Source organism: Cynocephalus volans, chromosome 3 (genome assembly GCF_027409185.1).
Source record: "Cynocephalus volans isolate mCynVol1 chromosome 3, mCynVol1.pri, whole genome shotgun sequence".
In the NCBI taxonomy this organism is placed as follows: Eukaryota; Metazoa; Chordata; class Mammalia; order Dermoptera; family Cynocephalidae; genus Cynocephalus; species Cynocephalus volans.
This window is the reverse complement of record NC_084462.1, coordinates 87,020,037-87,035,631: the sequence shown is the minus strand read 5'-3', so window position 1 is coordinate 87,035,631 and position 15,595 is coordinate 87,020,037. Positions and strand designations below refer to the sequence as shown.

Sequence of the window (15,595 nt, the reverse complement as noted above, 5' to 3'; positions counted from 1 at the left end):
CTTCAATCTCTTTTATTGTTATTGGTCTGTTCAGATTTTCTATATCTTCTGGGCTCAACTTTGGTAGTTTGTATGTGTCCAGAAATTTATCCAATTCCTCTAGATTTTCAAATTTGTTGGCATATAGTTGTTTATAGTTAGTCACTAATGATTCCTTGTATTTCTGAGTTATCAGTTGTAACGTCACCTTTTTCATTTCTAATTTTTGTTATGTGGGTCTTCTCTCTTCTTAATTAACCTTGCTAAACGTTTGTCAATTTTATTTATCTTTTCAAAAAACCAACTTTTTGTTTCACTGATCTTTTGTATCATTTTGGGGGTTTCTATTGCATTTAGTTCTGCTCTGATCTTAATTATTTCTTTCCATCTAACTTCGGGTTTTGTTTGTTCTTGTTTTTCTAGATCTTTAAGGTGAAGTGCTGTTGTTTATTTTACTTCTGAAGTAAGCATTTAATTTGATAAATTTCCCCCTTAATACTGCTTTTGCAGTATCCTACAGGTTTTGGTATGATGTGTCCTCACTTTCATTAGTTTCAAGGAATTCTTTTATTTCCTGTTTAATTTCTTCTTGGACACAAATGTCATTAAGTAGAATGTTGTTTAATTTCCATGTGTTTGTATAGTTTCCAGAGTTTTATTTGTTATTGATCTCTAATTTTAATCCACTGTGATCTGAAAAAATACATGGAATAATTCCAATTTTTTTGAATTTGTTGAGACTTGCTTTGTGACCTAACATGCGGTCTATCCTGGAGAATGTTTCATGAGCTGATGAGAAGAATGAATATTCTGAGGTTGTTTGATGGAATGTTCTGTAGATATCTGCCAATCCAATTGGTCTAAAGTGTTGTTGTGATCTTGTGTTTCTCTACTGATTTTTTGCCTAGATAATCCATCCATCATTGAGAGTGGGGTGTTCGGGTCTCCTGCTATTATGGTGTTAGTGTCTATCTCATTCTTTAGATCTAACAGTGTTTGCTTTATAAATCTGGCTGCTCTGACATTGGGTGCATATATATTTATGATTGTTATGTTGTCTTGATGGACAGATCCTTTTATCATTAGATAGTTGCCTTCTTTATCTCTTTTTATGGTTTTTGCTTTAAAATCTATTTTATCTGATATAAGAATAGCTACTCCAGCTCATTTTTCATTTCTATTTGCATGGTATATCTGTTTCCATCCTTTCACTCTTAGTCTATGTGTGTCTTTACAGGTGAGGTGAGTCTCTTGAAGGCAGCATATAGTTGGGTCCACTTTTTGAATCCAGTCAGTCAGTCTGTGTCTTTTGGGTGGGGAATTTAATCCTCTTACATTCAGAGTTATTATTGAATGGTGCTGATTTACTCCTAGCATTTTATTGATTTTGGTTTAGATGTCTTAAGTATCTTTTGTTCCTTTATTTCTGATTTTCTGTTTGTCTTCTCTATTTGTTGGTTTCTTGAGGTGATAAACTTTTTTTTTCTTCATTGTTAGCATTTTTGCTTTACTCATAGGTTTTGCTCTTTCTTGAGTATTCATGGCAGTGATGGTTGTTTTTGTGGTATCAAACCCAGTACTTCCTTGAGAATTTCTTGTAAGGCTGGTCATGTGGTAGTAAACTCCAGCAGTTTTTGTTTGTCTGAGAAATATACTATTTGTCCTTCATTTCAGAATGATAGCCTTGCTGGGTAAAGTATTCTTGCCTGGCAATTTTTGTCCTTTACTATTCTGAATATATCATCCCTTTCTTTTCTGGCTTTTAGGGTTTCTGATGAAAAGTCTGAGGTTAGTCTGTTTGGGGCTCCCTTATAGGTGACTTGCCACTTCTCTCTTGCAGCTTTTAAGATTCTCTCTTTGTCTTTGAGTTTTGCCAGTTTGACTATAACATGTCTTGGAAAGGACCTTTTTGGGTTGAATATGTTTGGGGATCTTTGGGCCTCCTGTATCTGAAGATCTGTGACTTTCCCTATATCTAGTTTTCTGCTATTATTTCATTGAATATGTTTTCAATGCCATTTCCTTTTTCCTCCCCTTGTGGAATACCCAGGATTCGGATATTTGAGCGCTTAAGATTGTCTGTCATCTCTCTTCGATTTTGTCCAATTTTTAAAATTCTTTTTTTGTTTTTCTGGTCTGCCTGTGTTAATTCAAAGAGCTTGTCTTCAAGATCAGAAATTCTCTCTTCTGCTTGTTCCAGCCTGCTGGTTAGACTCTCTGTGGTGTTTTTTATTTTGTTGAATGAATACTTTAGCTCCACAAACTCTGCTACATTCTTTTTCAAGGCATTGATTTTTTGTACATATATTCTTTCAGATCCTGTATAGCTTTTCCCATTTCATTGTGTTGTCTAACTGAGTCTTCTTGTATATCATTTAGTTTCCTTTGAATTGTTTCATGAAATTCCTTGTCAGTCATTTCAAGGACTTCCTGTTCTATAGGATCTAGAGCTTGAGAGTTATTATTTTCCTTTGGTGGTGATGTACTTTCTTGATTTTTCATATTTCTGGTATCTTTCCTTTGGTGTTTAGTCATTGTGGGAGGGGATATCACAGTCCACTCATTCCACACTGATGTCTGGCCTGGATCCTGAAGGGAACTGCCAATTCTGGGCAGCAGGCACTAGCCTTGGCTAGGGGTCCCATGATGCCTGCCTTTTCCAGCATGGCTGACTTGGAGCATGTGGGCCCAGCAGCTCCCAGGCCTCTTGGGGCGGTAGGCACTGGCCTGGGGGTTCCGAGCGCACAGCTCTTGCCTGTTACAGCGCAGATCTCGGGCCTCCTATTGCTGTTTTTCAATAGTAGCAAATTGGTTGATTTGCGGGAGAGAGCAATGCTAGGAACTGTCTACTCCACCATCTTGACAGGAAGCCCTCATTTGGTTTTTCTAATGCTAGCTCGTGGCCCAATTAGAACTGCTACTTACAAAGTTATGTGATATATAACGTTTTTAGTTTAGAGTGTTTAATACAAAGGGAAAAAATGCATATAATTGTTTCAGTGTATTAAATGTTTAATGTATATAAAATTGGTTAAATTATATAATTACCAGAAATAATAAAATCTTTTTACAACTCTCTTAAATATTCTAATTTAACTGGTTTAAAGTAGATTCAGTCTGATATAGCTATTGTGTAGTTCTTCATTTTAAAAATTATCTCTCAGAAAGTAAAAGTTTGTTTAAAAAAAAGACCTATGATTAATTTTTTGTTTCATACTTCAGATTTCCTAATTTATTAAGAGATTAATATGAATGTATATAACAAAAGCATGGTTGAAATGATTTTTTTTTTTAATACTTGCTGCTTTTTTTTGGTGGGGGGCAGCTAGCCAGTACAGGGATCAAACCCTGGACCTTGGTGTTATCAGCACCACGCTCTAACCAACTGAGCTAACTGACCAGCCCACTGTTGCATTTCTTAATCTTCTATGAAAATAGTTCTGCTTATAAGCTTCAGATGCTCAGTCATATTTTACCAAACAGCAAATCTGCTTCTCTCAGTGATGCTAAAGCTTATGTACACTGCATCAGATCGCAATGCGTATAAATCAACAAAAAAGGACAATATTAATACTATGGATAGAACTGATCTAAAACAGAGTCATAATAGGTACTTAATAAATATTATTTGAAAAAATAAATCAAGCTTTTATTTTTTTCAATATGTCTAATGTGTCCATAGACTGGTTTGTTTTTAGGATTAGCCTATTTCATTAATGATTTATGACCTTGTAATTAAAAGTCTGGCAGAGACATATTTCAATTCAGCAACTCACTTTATAGTTCATCAGAACTTCATTTTAAAGAATTAACCAACCTAAAGCACATTCTAAAGAATAAATTTATTTCACATCACCTCTGTAAAAAAATATTACTTACCTAAACATGCTTGTACAGATTTAAGATGAAGGTGCCACATATGGAGAATAGAGTAATTATTGCTGTCCTTTTCAATTACTACTAAAAAGAACTTTTCTGAAAATTGTGGTGGGCGATATCCTATTGTTCAAAGGAAAGGATATTTAGATTAATATGTTTCTATAGGGTTGAAAAAACACTTTTTAAAAGCTAAAAACACCCCTTGAGGGGGGAGAATAGACTTTAAGGAGGAGTTGTAAACAATTTTTGTGCCAAAAGTTAGGCAGATATCAAAGACTAATGGGGCTATGTCAAAAGTACACAAAAGCCAACATGAATGGATACCTGGTTGTCAAAGATGGGACAACTTGAACAACAAAGAATAAAAATAAATACAATTTATTAAAACACATTGACTATGTAAAAAACTATGAGTTCACAAAAATACCGAACAGAAAAAATTGGCACATAAGAAAGCAAGGAAAGGAAGAAAAAGAAGGACCAGAGGAAGGAATGGAAGGAGAGGAAGGAAGGGAGAGTGTGAGTGCACAGAGCCCAGGCCAGCCTCACTGGATGCCCCCTGAAGTAAGTGGGGCACTGACTCCTATTTGAAAAATTGGAAATTAAAAGTAAAGAGTGAAATAAACATTAATGCTGGTTTTCCTGTATGAAAACAGCATTTAAAAAAATTTTTAAATGTCATGGTGGGAGGGGCAGTGGTAGAGTGCAGAAAAGACTTTGCAGAAATTTCATGCATTTTTTTAAGAAAAGACATCATTTGTGGGAATAATTTTCCCTGTTGATGACTAAATTATTCACATAAAGAAATGAGATCTAAACAGGACAACAAAAATTTTCCTTAAAAATGAAAACTCATTGACAGCGAACACTGCTAGAGTTCAAATTATGGTCTCTAAATAGCATTCCTCATTAAAAGGGACATTTTGAAGGAATGATTCCATTCTCACAAAGGATAACTATAAGATAAGCCTGAGATATCTTGTGCTTGAAGGAAAGTAAACTATCAGAATAATCAGGTGATGCCAAAAGGACTCAAGACTAACTTGAAATGATTCTTACTAGCCTAATATAGGACAATGTGAGGATTAAAAAGAATAATGACTACAAATGGATTGAAATATGCTAAATATGTAAAAATACAGAGTTATATGAGTGCTTGTATGTATATTATTGTTCAATAAATAGTTATTTTTTAATGGGATAATAATGATACTCAAAAGACAAAACCAAACAATAAATTCATCAATAACCACTGGAGGTAACTACGGCACAAACTCCTGATCACAAAATTGTCAATTAAAAGGAAACAGCCAAGCACTTAACCTGACTTTCCTAAAATAACTGTTTTTCAAAGTAAACCAAGAACCCTAGTTAATAAGGGAATACCTTTTCTACAGATACTTTCTAGCTAATAAGTGACAACTGGTAAAATTAGAAAATCATAACTTTGCAATCCCTAATGAAATAACTTATTCAAAATCAATAATATTCAATGGAAGAAACCATAAGATAAAAGACTGCTGGCAAATTACAATGGAGCCACCAACTGAATCTCCTCAATCTTAGTATTGCTAAAAGTGAGACGTTCTAACATTATGTTCTCTCTGGTGTATACATATGAGTACACAATATCACCTAGGAAGCTGAAGCTAGATCTAATCAAGTACACAGAGCTAACTTCCATTTTACTGGAAATATAGTAGACAAGAAAAATTTTAAATGACATCACAAGTAAGTAGTCAAAGAAATTCCTAAAAAATAACTTGCTCTAAAGCAAGTCAGTGAAATAATGAGTACATGGGGGATTCACTTTAGATTAAAGGACTCTTAATAGACAATGAAAACACAATGTATAAGCCTTGTTTGGATATGGATTCAAACAAATTAAAAACATACAAACAAACCAAAAAATCCCCAAACTTTTGAGGCAACTGAATGAAGTAAATATGGACTAATTACATGATTCTGAGAAATTTTGTTATTTTATCAATCTGATAATAACAAACATGTAAGAAAATCATTTTTAGAAATGCATATTAAGTACACAGGAGTGAAACAACACAATGGATGATTTGCTCTAAAATATTTCAGGAAAAAAGGAAAAGAAAATAGGGTAGATAAAGCAAGTGTGATAAAATTTTTAAATTGTCAATCTACATTATTGGCATATGGATATTCATTTAATTATGTACTTTTATCTATATTTGGCATTTTCCCTAATTAAAAAAGTAATTAAGTTTTAATTAAAACTTACAATGTATAAAATAAAGCAAACGGCAGAGAAGAGGAGAAATATACACATCAAGTCATTTAAGAAAATAGCTATAAAATTAGGAAGAATATCACAGAGAAATTTCACAGAAAAACTAAAGGAAAACCAAGAAAGCACTGAGAAAATCCTTTGGCCTGATTTAGCAGTGGCATAAAGAAATATCAAGAGATAAATTTTTAAAAAATTTTTAATGCAAGTCTATTAACTGAAAATATTATAAAGAAAAATACCAATAAGCATCATTATCTAGTAGGTTGGCATGTTTTCCCTGTTAGAAATAGTGAGATAAATGGTAGCTAGATTTGTTGAAAAGCATATAAAAAAGTTTAACCCAGATAAAGGTAAAAATACTACACAAAAGCAAATTTTAAAACTATAAAGCAGTACTGTTATGCTATAGTAATAGTGAAATAAAACTGAACATAACAACTGAATAATTTATGAATTAAAAAAGTTCTATATATGAAGAAAGACACGAAAGAAAAAAAATGACTAGTCTGAGGAGTGAAAAAGATGTTTGAGCTAAGCTTCATAGAAGATGGGAACTCATTCTGATTTTTCACTAAACCAAAAAAAATTATTTGTACAAATTCAGTGGAAATAGTTTCCTTAGGTGTCTATACATAATTCTGTGATAAAAACTGTACTAAGAAAATTAAATATATCTGTCTAGGTAGTCACAATTTATAACCAAGTGAGATAAAGTATCTGGAAATCCTTTATTAACTAAAAATGTATTTATCATAGAAAATTAATTCTTAAAGCAGAACAGAGTTTTATAATCACAAAGTTATACATACATAATGTTATCTGTCAATTTAAAAAATAAAATAAAATAAAACATAGTTAAACCTAAACATAATACTGTTTGTTTTTGAAAGGGCTTATAGAGAAACTACTTTCTTTCACAAGACAGAAAAAGAAATACTACACTCCGAGGGGAAAACTATGAGATGGTACCTTTAATTCACAGTGTTCATGAGGTTTGTAGTATACTATACAACATAATGTCTTACATTCTACACTCATCAATGGTCTGTAGCAATTTACTCGGAACTTTTTAAAATCTACACTAAAATTAACTGGTTTCCTTAAGATACCACGGGGAAATCAAAATAATTTAATTGTAGAGTTAAATAACTAAAATTACTTTCAAAACAAACTAATTTTCATAAGTATTATTTCTTGGCAAAACTCTATGACACCGGTGAACAATCTTTCAAAATGTGATTTTCACCCACATGCCTTCTTCTTCTACAGACAAGCAATCTGACAGAACTAATTGGTATATCTGCCAAAAATTATGAGAGTGATGACTTATGAAGATCCATACTCAGTGAAAGCTTGGCTATCTTTTTTTTAGGATTAACATAAGCAAACAGACTATTTTTAAAATGTACCTTGTGATGGCTGAAAAAATATTTCTGTTTCCTTTCTCTCCATATCTTCCTTATGTGGTTTATAACCTATAATGAAGTCTTCTTGAAACACATGAAGCAACTGTGTATTTGAGCCACACTATGAATATGAAAAGAAAAATGGAGTTTTTATCTTTGAAATTCTCTCTCTCACCCATCACCTCCCCAACACTAATACAGAAGAAATAAATCTAACAATGTCTATTCTTTATTTATTAACCAATTAGAGAGAAAAAAGCAACAGAAAAAAATCATTAAAATTATCATGGTCAGAGAGAAATTACTTTCCAAGATGCCACAGCCAACAGCAGAACAGAAGAGCACTACTAAAAACAAATCAACAGACTTACATATCAAAAAGAGCCCCCAAAAGAACAAAATCATAAAAACAGGTAAGTGATCTGTACTACTTTGAGCCCCAAAGCATCAGGTCTCATGACTGGCTGGGGAAGGCTATCCTAACTATATAAGGCACACTAGACTAATAACAGAACTAGTAATTTTTCCAATTCCACTTGAAAACAAAACAAAACAAAAAACCACAAAAACAACAACAAAAGCCCAGAAAGTTCCTAAAAATACCCCAAGAGGTCTGTCTAGTGGGAATTATGAGGGATCCTATAACAGTCAGCAGGACATGTCTCTGGATAAATATACTTACACCTAAGTATCTAGGATCTCTAGAAGAATGGCTGAAAGAAACATCACTGTCAACTGCTATGTTTCTGAACCACAAAGAAAAGAGAGTACTGAAATTTCAGTTCACCAAAGGTGAACTGAAATTCAAGGAAAGGCTAGATCCAAACTAAAGCTTACTGTGCAAGTGTGTCAAGGCATTCAGATGGCTGCCCCACAGATTTTAAGAAAGAGAAGCAGCTATAGTTATCTTGGCACTGGATGGATAGGTTATAATCTTAAAGAATAGAGCAAAATCAAACTCCTTACATAGACAAGGAAATAAAAGGAGTATATTAGGTTGAGCCACAGAATTTTAATGAAAATTATAGGGTATTTTTATGTCCCTCCTGGCAGAAACATTAAAAAGTCTCTTCATACTCATAATACAAACAGGAGATCACCTTTCCAAGGGAAAAAGAATGAATGAAAGAAAAAGGAAGGGTGATGTTTTCATGGATATAGAAATCATAACACACACTGGGAAAACACCTAGAATTGACTTTTAAACTTTGTCATATATAAGCCTATGTCATTTATTAGTGCTTACAATTTACCAGCCTTATGTTAAAGATAGCCACAAGCAGGAGGGGAAAAAAGTATTCAGAAAATATGAAGTAAAAATAATGCTACGTAAGAGTGGACCATATTAACATCCCATGGTAAAGAGTCAGAGGGACTAAAATGGGGGAAGAATTTAACATCCAGTCCATAAAAAAGTAAGGTATCTATGAGAAAGAAGACAACCCACTCTTCCATCCCTATGGAGTAGAAAAAAGGAAATCACAGGTTAAATTTGAAGCAAAGGCATGGTGTTTGGGGATAAAAAAGTTAAAAACTTCCTAGATGGCATAAGTAATTTGAGTCTGGCAGCCCCACTTCTGTTACCAAGAGCTGATGTGGTAATTTCTCTACATAAATGGAAATGATTACATTTTCCCTAACAGAATATACAGGGTACCCTGGAAAAATTATGACATAATTCTATACTTGTTTTCAAATATAGTTGGCTCTTTATTCATTTCCTTATTTAAAAATATGGGTAACTCCCTCACCAAACTAATCTTTCTTTTATATTTGGAATGAATATGTTAGTTCTAGCCCTTAGTCTATAAACATGATCCTGAAAAAACAAATATCCTAAGAGCTAAAATGAGTTTACAAACTCCCTATAGAAAGAAGGGTTCTCTTTCTTTCCTAGGTAGTAGCTAGGGAGAAATACTAACTACACAAAGGACGTATGATTAAAAAGTAAATGTGTACTTTGATACTACTTTCATCTGCATTTTAATGCATCTCATAAAAATACCCCACATGCAGCTTAACAAAGGAAACACTCTGAAGCTGAGGTTACCCTCTATTGAGTTGAAATGAGTAGTAACATAAAAAGAGAAACCACAACCTGAGCCTCTATGCAGCTGCAATGTATTTTCCCTCAGCATGTCTAGATCAGGGTCATGATTTCCTCAATTTAATCAAATTTCCTTTAAACAGGAAATAAAGCTACAGATAAAATTCAACTGGAGAAAAATAATTTCTAAATCATTAGTAGATTTTCACTATGGGAATCAACAGAAGTTGGCTGTATTTAGTACCAAACAAGAGAATTTTTCTGAGAATGAAAGATATATATGTATAAAACACTTTGGCTTAAGGTATATTAATATCACCAATTCACAAGCATATTTTTTACTTGGTTGGTTATTGCATCAAGTTCAATAATGCAGCCAGGACGAGCAGTAGACTGTTGGCTTACAATATTAAACACTTCTCCAATGAGTTTCTGTAAATAAAAAACAAAAAATATTAATGATAAACAATTTCTGAATCTACTATTAATATGATACAGCACGTTAGACATTAAAGGCCCTCTCTATTCACTGATTGACAATGTCAATTAATACTTGTACATTCAAAGAAATATTTCAACTTTCTATACTCATTCTTATTCTCATGTTAAAGTTAACCAAGCATTTGGAAAAATCTACAGTGTCTAAATAAGCAGCAAATAACTTCAATGTATATAGTTCTTTTAACATGTCCTCTTCATCTTTGCAAACTTAAAGCCCAAGACAGACATGGCTGAAGATCTGGCCCAATCAATGCCTTAGTGTGTGGTTTACAGATGTGCAATGCCATGTAAAACTATAACTCTGACAGATCAAAGGTCAGGGAAATGGTTGAGACGTGGAACTCTGTGTCTTGGGATGAAGATATTTGAACTAACACACAAAGCCTAACTTTGGATCTCCAAAACCCCCAAATGCTAAAAAGTAGTCTCCTCCCCCCACCTTCCAACCAACCTTCTCTTGCATAAAAACCTTTCAGTAACTTCATAGGAAGCAGTTGCCTCAGAAAGGAATGCCCATTCTCCTCAGCGCCCACCTCTGCTACACCTTTTGCTACTGCCAGGTCAATAAAAAGGATTAAATTCCAGCTTAGCTTAAGAATATAAGAACTGGGTCTGCTCTGGGAGGAAAAAGCATATATGAGGGTACTTCAAAAAGTTCACGGAAAAACAGAATTAAAAGATAATATGAATGTTTCCATGAACTTTTACTGGAGTTGTGGGAACTTTCCAATTTGTACAGTAGGATTCCAGAAAGCATGTATGGGAATAGATTCTAGGGTTATTAGATCAAGAGGGATAAAATATGTGGTTGGGTAGGGCTGAATTTATTAGTATGGGTACATTCACCCAAGATTTAAAGTGTAAGCTCAGACATTGAGAAGTGGTGTTAACAGTCTGCTGGGTCTATTAATTGAAATCTGGACTCAACTGTGACCTATACTTGGTGACGCTACAATGCCAGAATTTCTCCAGCACACAATAAATAAATCTTTGCTACTCAATGGACCAGCAGGAACTGGAAGCTTCTTATAAATGCTTTCTCAGGCCCCAAAACGAAGACACCAGCATTTTACAAGATCTCCAGATGATTCACGTGCATACTAAAGTTTAAGAAGTACTGCTATAGATAAATGGTTGTCAACCATGGCTGCACGCTGAATCACCTGGAGAGCTTTCACAATCACTGATGCTTAGGTCCCAGCCACAGAGACTGATTTATTGGTCTGGGGTACAATCCGATCATCAGGAATTTTACAAGTCCCTCAGGTGATTCCACTATGCAGCCAAGGTTGAAACCCCCTCACAAAAAATGATACATATTCCAGCTAAGGATTTGCCTTCACTGCCCACAACTCTGCCAGCACTATAACTAAGAGACTTAACGAATGTCTGTTTAGCACTACAGAATCCCACTCAACTTCACCTCCAACCAAGGAACTCATTTTACAGTAGAAGATAATACCAGAATTAGGGTGAAGGGAGTGAAGAACTCACTCTGGGTGCAAAATTTAAGGGAACACCAAAAAACTCAATAATCAAGACAAACAATATTTTAACGTAATATTTTTTAAAGATCAAAACTAATGCAAAAAATCCATAATGAATAAAGTATCAAAAATTTAAATACAGGATCCAATAGTATCTTGTTTTTACATATTTTTTGAATGGTTATTTTTTTTCCAGAACATTAAATTAATTGAAAAATATTGAAAAATTAAAAAGTAGATGTATTAAAATGCACATTATTATAAGTTTAAATTTATTTATATCAGAAATGGGATTAATTATAATTTTACATTCCTGGCTTTAATGGAGCAAACTTATCAAAAATATTTTCAAAATCTACTTCTTTGCTTACAGAGAACTGCCCTGTTTGACAATGTTTCTTGACCAAGTGGCAATCTTAAATAACTTTCAATTAAATTCAGCTTATTGAAACTTCTTTCGCAGGACCACATTGTGACTGGAATTGTTTTTTTATAAAAAATTCTCAAGTCCACTTCTAACTTTGGGTAAGACTATACTAAGAAAAAATTATGAAACAGTTTTAGAAGATCCAAACACAATGCAGATTTTATATTACTAATTATTGACATTGTGTGCCACCAAAACTATTTTAAGTGGAATTTCTATAGGACTTAAATTCTCAGAATGTTTAAGAGCCAAGTCAGTGGCCACTTTTTGTAAACCAGATGTATCCACAAAAATATAACCTTTTCTCCACTTAAAAATTCAAAATCTAAAGATATTTCAGTAAATTTTTCATATTTCTATTTCAAGTGTGAAATTAGTATGCTGTGGTAGTCAGAATAATAGCTTCCTCCCACCCCCAAATATGTGCACATCCTAATTCCTAGAACCTGTGAATATGTCATCTTACAGGGCAAAAGGGACTTCAAAGATGTGATTAAATTAAGGATCCTGAGATGGGAGATTATCCTGGATTATTTGGGTGTGCCCAATGTCATCACAATGGTCCTTAAAAGAGGGAGGCAGAAGGATCAGATTCAGAGAAAGAATGTGACAAAGGAAGCAGAGGCCAGGGTGAGAAAGATTTGACAATGCTATGCTGCTGGCTTTAAAGATGGAGGAAGGGGCCATGAACCAAGAAATGCAAGTGGCCTGTAGAAGCTACAAAAGGCAAGGAAGCAAATTCTCCTCTAGGGCTTCCAGAGGAAAGTCAGTCCTGCCAACACTTGAGTTTAGAAATTTCGACCTCCAGAACTGTAAGATAAATTTGTGTTGTTTTAAGTCACCAAGTTTGTGGTAATTTGTTATAGCAGTAGTAGGAAACAAATATAGATGCCTATAATCTCCTTAATTTTTATTTGATACGCCCTTTTCCCAATAATTATTAATACTATATCTGGTAATTTGTACATTTCCTTTTTCTTTCTTTTTTCATTTATTTTCAGATTCAGGAAATATATTCATACCTCTTGCTGAAGTTTTATATTCATCAAACATACTTTCTTTTTAAAAATTTTTTTATTTTTTCATGCTAAAATAAAACGTTATCATATGGATTTGGTATTAAATTATGCAGATTCAGTCATTCAATAAATGAACACTGTTGGGGACCAGGCACATTTCTAGACTCTGATGACACAGCTGTGAACAAAACAAAAAAAGAAACCTGTCCTCATAACACTTACATTTAGGAAAGACCAATATTCTCTAATGTAAATTACTACTGCATTATATGTAATATCTACATTTTAACTGGAAATATTCCTGTCCATTACTTCAAAACACTTTTGAGAAAACACTTAAAAGCAAAAGGATATTTTATTTCTAAAATTTTGCCTTTAAGACAGAAATATGTCAAAAAGCACCGCCAGTTGATGGACTATAATTTCAAATTATTCTGATAACTTCTGGTAATCTTTAAAAATGGAGGTGCAGACTAATTCATTTATGTTATCAGGTGCTAGGCTCCTAGTTACACTGGTTTTTGAGATGGGAAGTATCATCTATAGATGATTCACAGTGTTAATTATGATACCTCATTTAGTGAACTAACTTTGCTTTCTCTCATTTATTGTAACTCACAACTCTCAACTGAAAATGAGATATGCAAATAAATAAATCTTGATAATATTATCGAAGAGTTTGCTTCCATTAAATCCAGGAAAGAAAAATCATAATAAATTCTAGTTTTGGTATAAATAAGATACTTAAACTTAATGTGAGTTTTAATATACTTACTTTTCAATTCTCAATATTTTTCACTATTTTGATGTCCTGGGAAAAAATTAACTACAGAAAAAAATTCAGAAAAATACGTTTATATAGGTGCACATTTTTCCTTGTTCCTCAGGCTCACCACATCGTAGCACTGTTGGATCCCATCTTTATTCAAAATTTTGCATGTTATTCATCATGGGCTTTTTGCACTAATTTTGATTGTTTAAAATATTATTTATCTTAATTACTAAGTTTCTTAGTGCCCCCTTAAGTGTTGCAAACCAAGGTAAGCACCTCCCTAGAAGAGGTATAGCAATAGATCTACTCTGACAAAACTTACTGGGCTTAGCAAGTGGCTCTTCACCCAGCAGCAGCCGGCTTAACAGCAGAATTCCTCCTGAAGTTATAGCACCAGCTTGAGGATAATCCCCTATGTGACTGGAGTGCTGTCCTCCATGCTGCAGTATATGTCTAAACTAATGACCAGTAAAGATGCTGTTTCCCCCACAGCTAAATATCCAGGTCTTCGAACCAAAGGGTGGAGGTAGGAGTAACCCCTCCCACTATTACACCTAGTAACTCACCTATAAAATTTCTCATTCCTGTCCCCATAATCTTGGGCTCAATGTGTCTGGAGGGTACTAGTGCTCAAGGAAGAAGTATTTCCATCAAAGAACACAGTCAAAGTTCCATTAGATTGGCAGCTGAGACTGACCCTTGACTATTCTGAACTCAAGCTGTTTAACCAATATGCAGAGAAGAGTGACTGGTCAGGGTGATTGATACTGATTTGTTACTACAAAATGAGGGCCAGGAAGACTATGTCTGGAACCCACAAAAATTTTGTTACTTCCATAACCTATAAAAAGTTAGTGGGAAAGAGCAGCAATCCAAAAAAGACAGGACTTAAATCCTGTGAGAACATTTCGGCCATTCTACCAGGATTAAAAAGAAAAAAAAGCAAACAGCAAGGTGCTGGTAAAGTGTGAGGGAATGTGGAATTTGGTGGAGGAAGAAGAAAGCTATGTTTACAGAACTTAAGCTTTGTGATCATCTATAGCAGCAAGGGCTATAACAACTTTCCTTTATGTTAACTGTTTTTTTTTTTACCACTTTCCCTGATGTGAGAAGTACTGATGATAGCAATAACTACAATGCAGGTTCCAAGTGGGATTACGATCTATTCGGCATCATTACACAATGACACACTGCCTAATGAGAATCTGTGTTTCCTGTGTTGGGTAAAAAGTTCTTCATCTAAATAAAGAAAAGAAATAGATGCAAAGAGGCAGAAAGAGCAGACTTTGCTAGCTATTCTTTATCTGCATCCTAATCTTAATCCATTCTCTACCCTCTCTGCCTTACTTTATGTCCCAGGAGGTTGACCTCTTGACTCTATCACCCAGCTCCCATGCCCTCATGAGCTTTATGGGGACTTCAGTCAATGGGAGGCACTGGCCAGCGACTAGAGAGATGAAAGAGAGAGAAGTCGGGATATTTATTCCCCCTCCTCCCCACAGTTCTGGCAGCGGCCCTGTTCTTCCATGGTTACCTCTCCCAACAAGCAGCTCCTTTTCCATTGCCTGAGCTCTCACCAGGCTCTGGTAAACTAACTTTTCTGTTATCCCTTCAGGTATAAGGATGTGTAAGTTTTCTATTGCTGCTGCAACAAATTACCACCAACTTAGTGGCTTAAAACAACACAAATGCAGGGCTGGCCAATTAACTCACTCAGTAGAGGGTGGTGCTGATAATACCAAGGTCAAGAGTTCAGGCCAGCCACGAAACACACCACCACCACAAATGTATTATGTTACAGATGATACACCTGTA

General features: G+C 34.3%; 1 protein-coding gene across 8 annotated transcripts in view; it reads right to left on the bottom strand.

The window, feature by feature from the left end:
- Nucleotides 1-15,595, bottom strand: part of DMXL2 (Dmx like 2) — a 152,377-nt gene that overhangs the window by 56,108 nt on the left and 80,674 nt on the right. For all 8 annotated transcript variants that reach the window (XM_063088707.1, XM_063088709.1, XM_063088711.1 and 5 more), the window contains 3 exons: nt 9,917-10,006; nt 7,531-7,648; nt 3,859-3,978 (listed from right to left, as the gene is read on the bottom strand). In XM_063088707.1, coding sequence (XP_062944777.1) covers nt 3,859-3,978; nt 7,531-7,648; nt 9,917-10,006 — 328 coding nt within the window. The remainder of the gene's footprint in view (nt 1-3,858; nt 3,979-7,530; nt 7,649-9,916; nt 10,007-15,595) is intronic.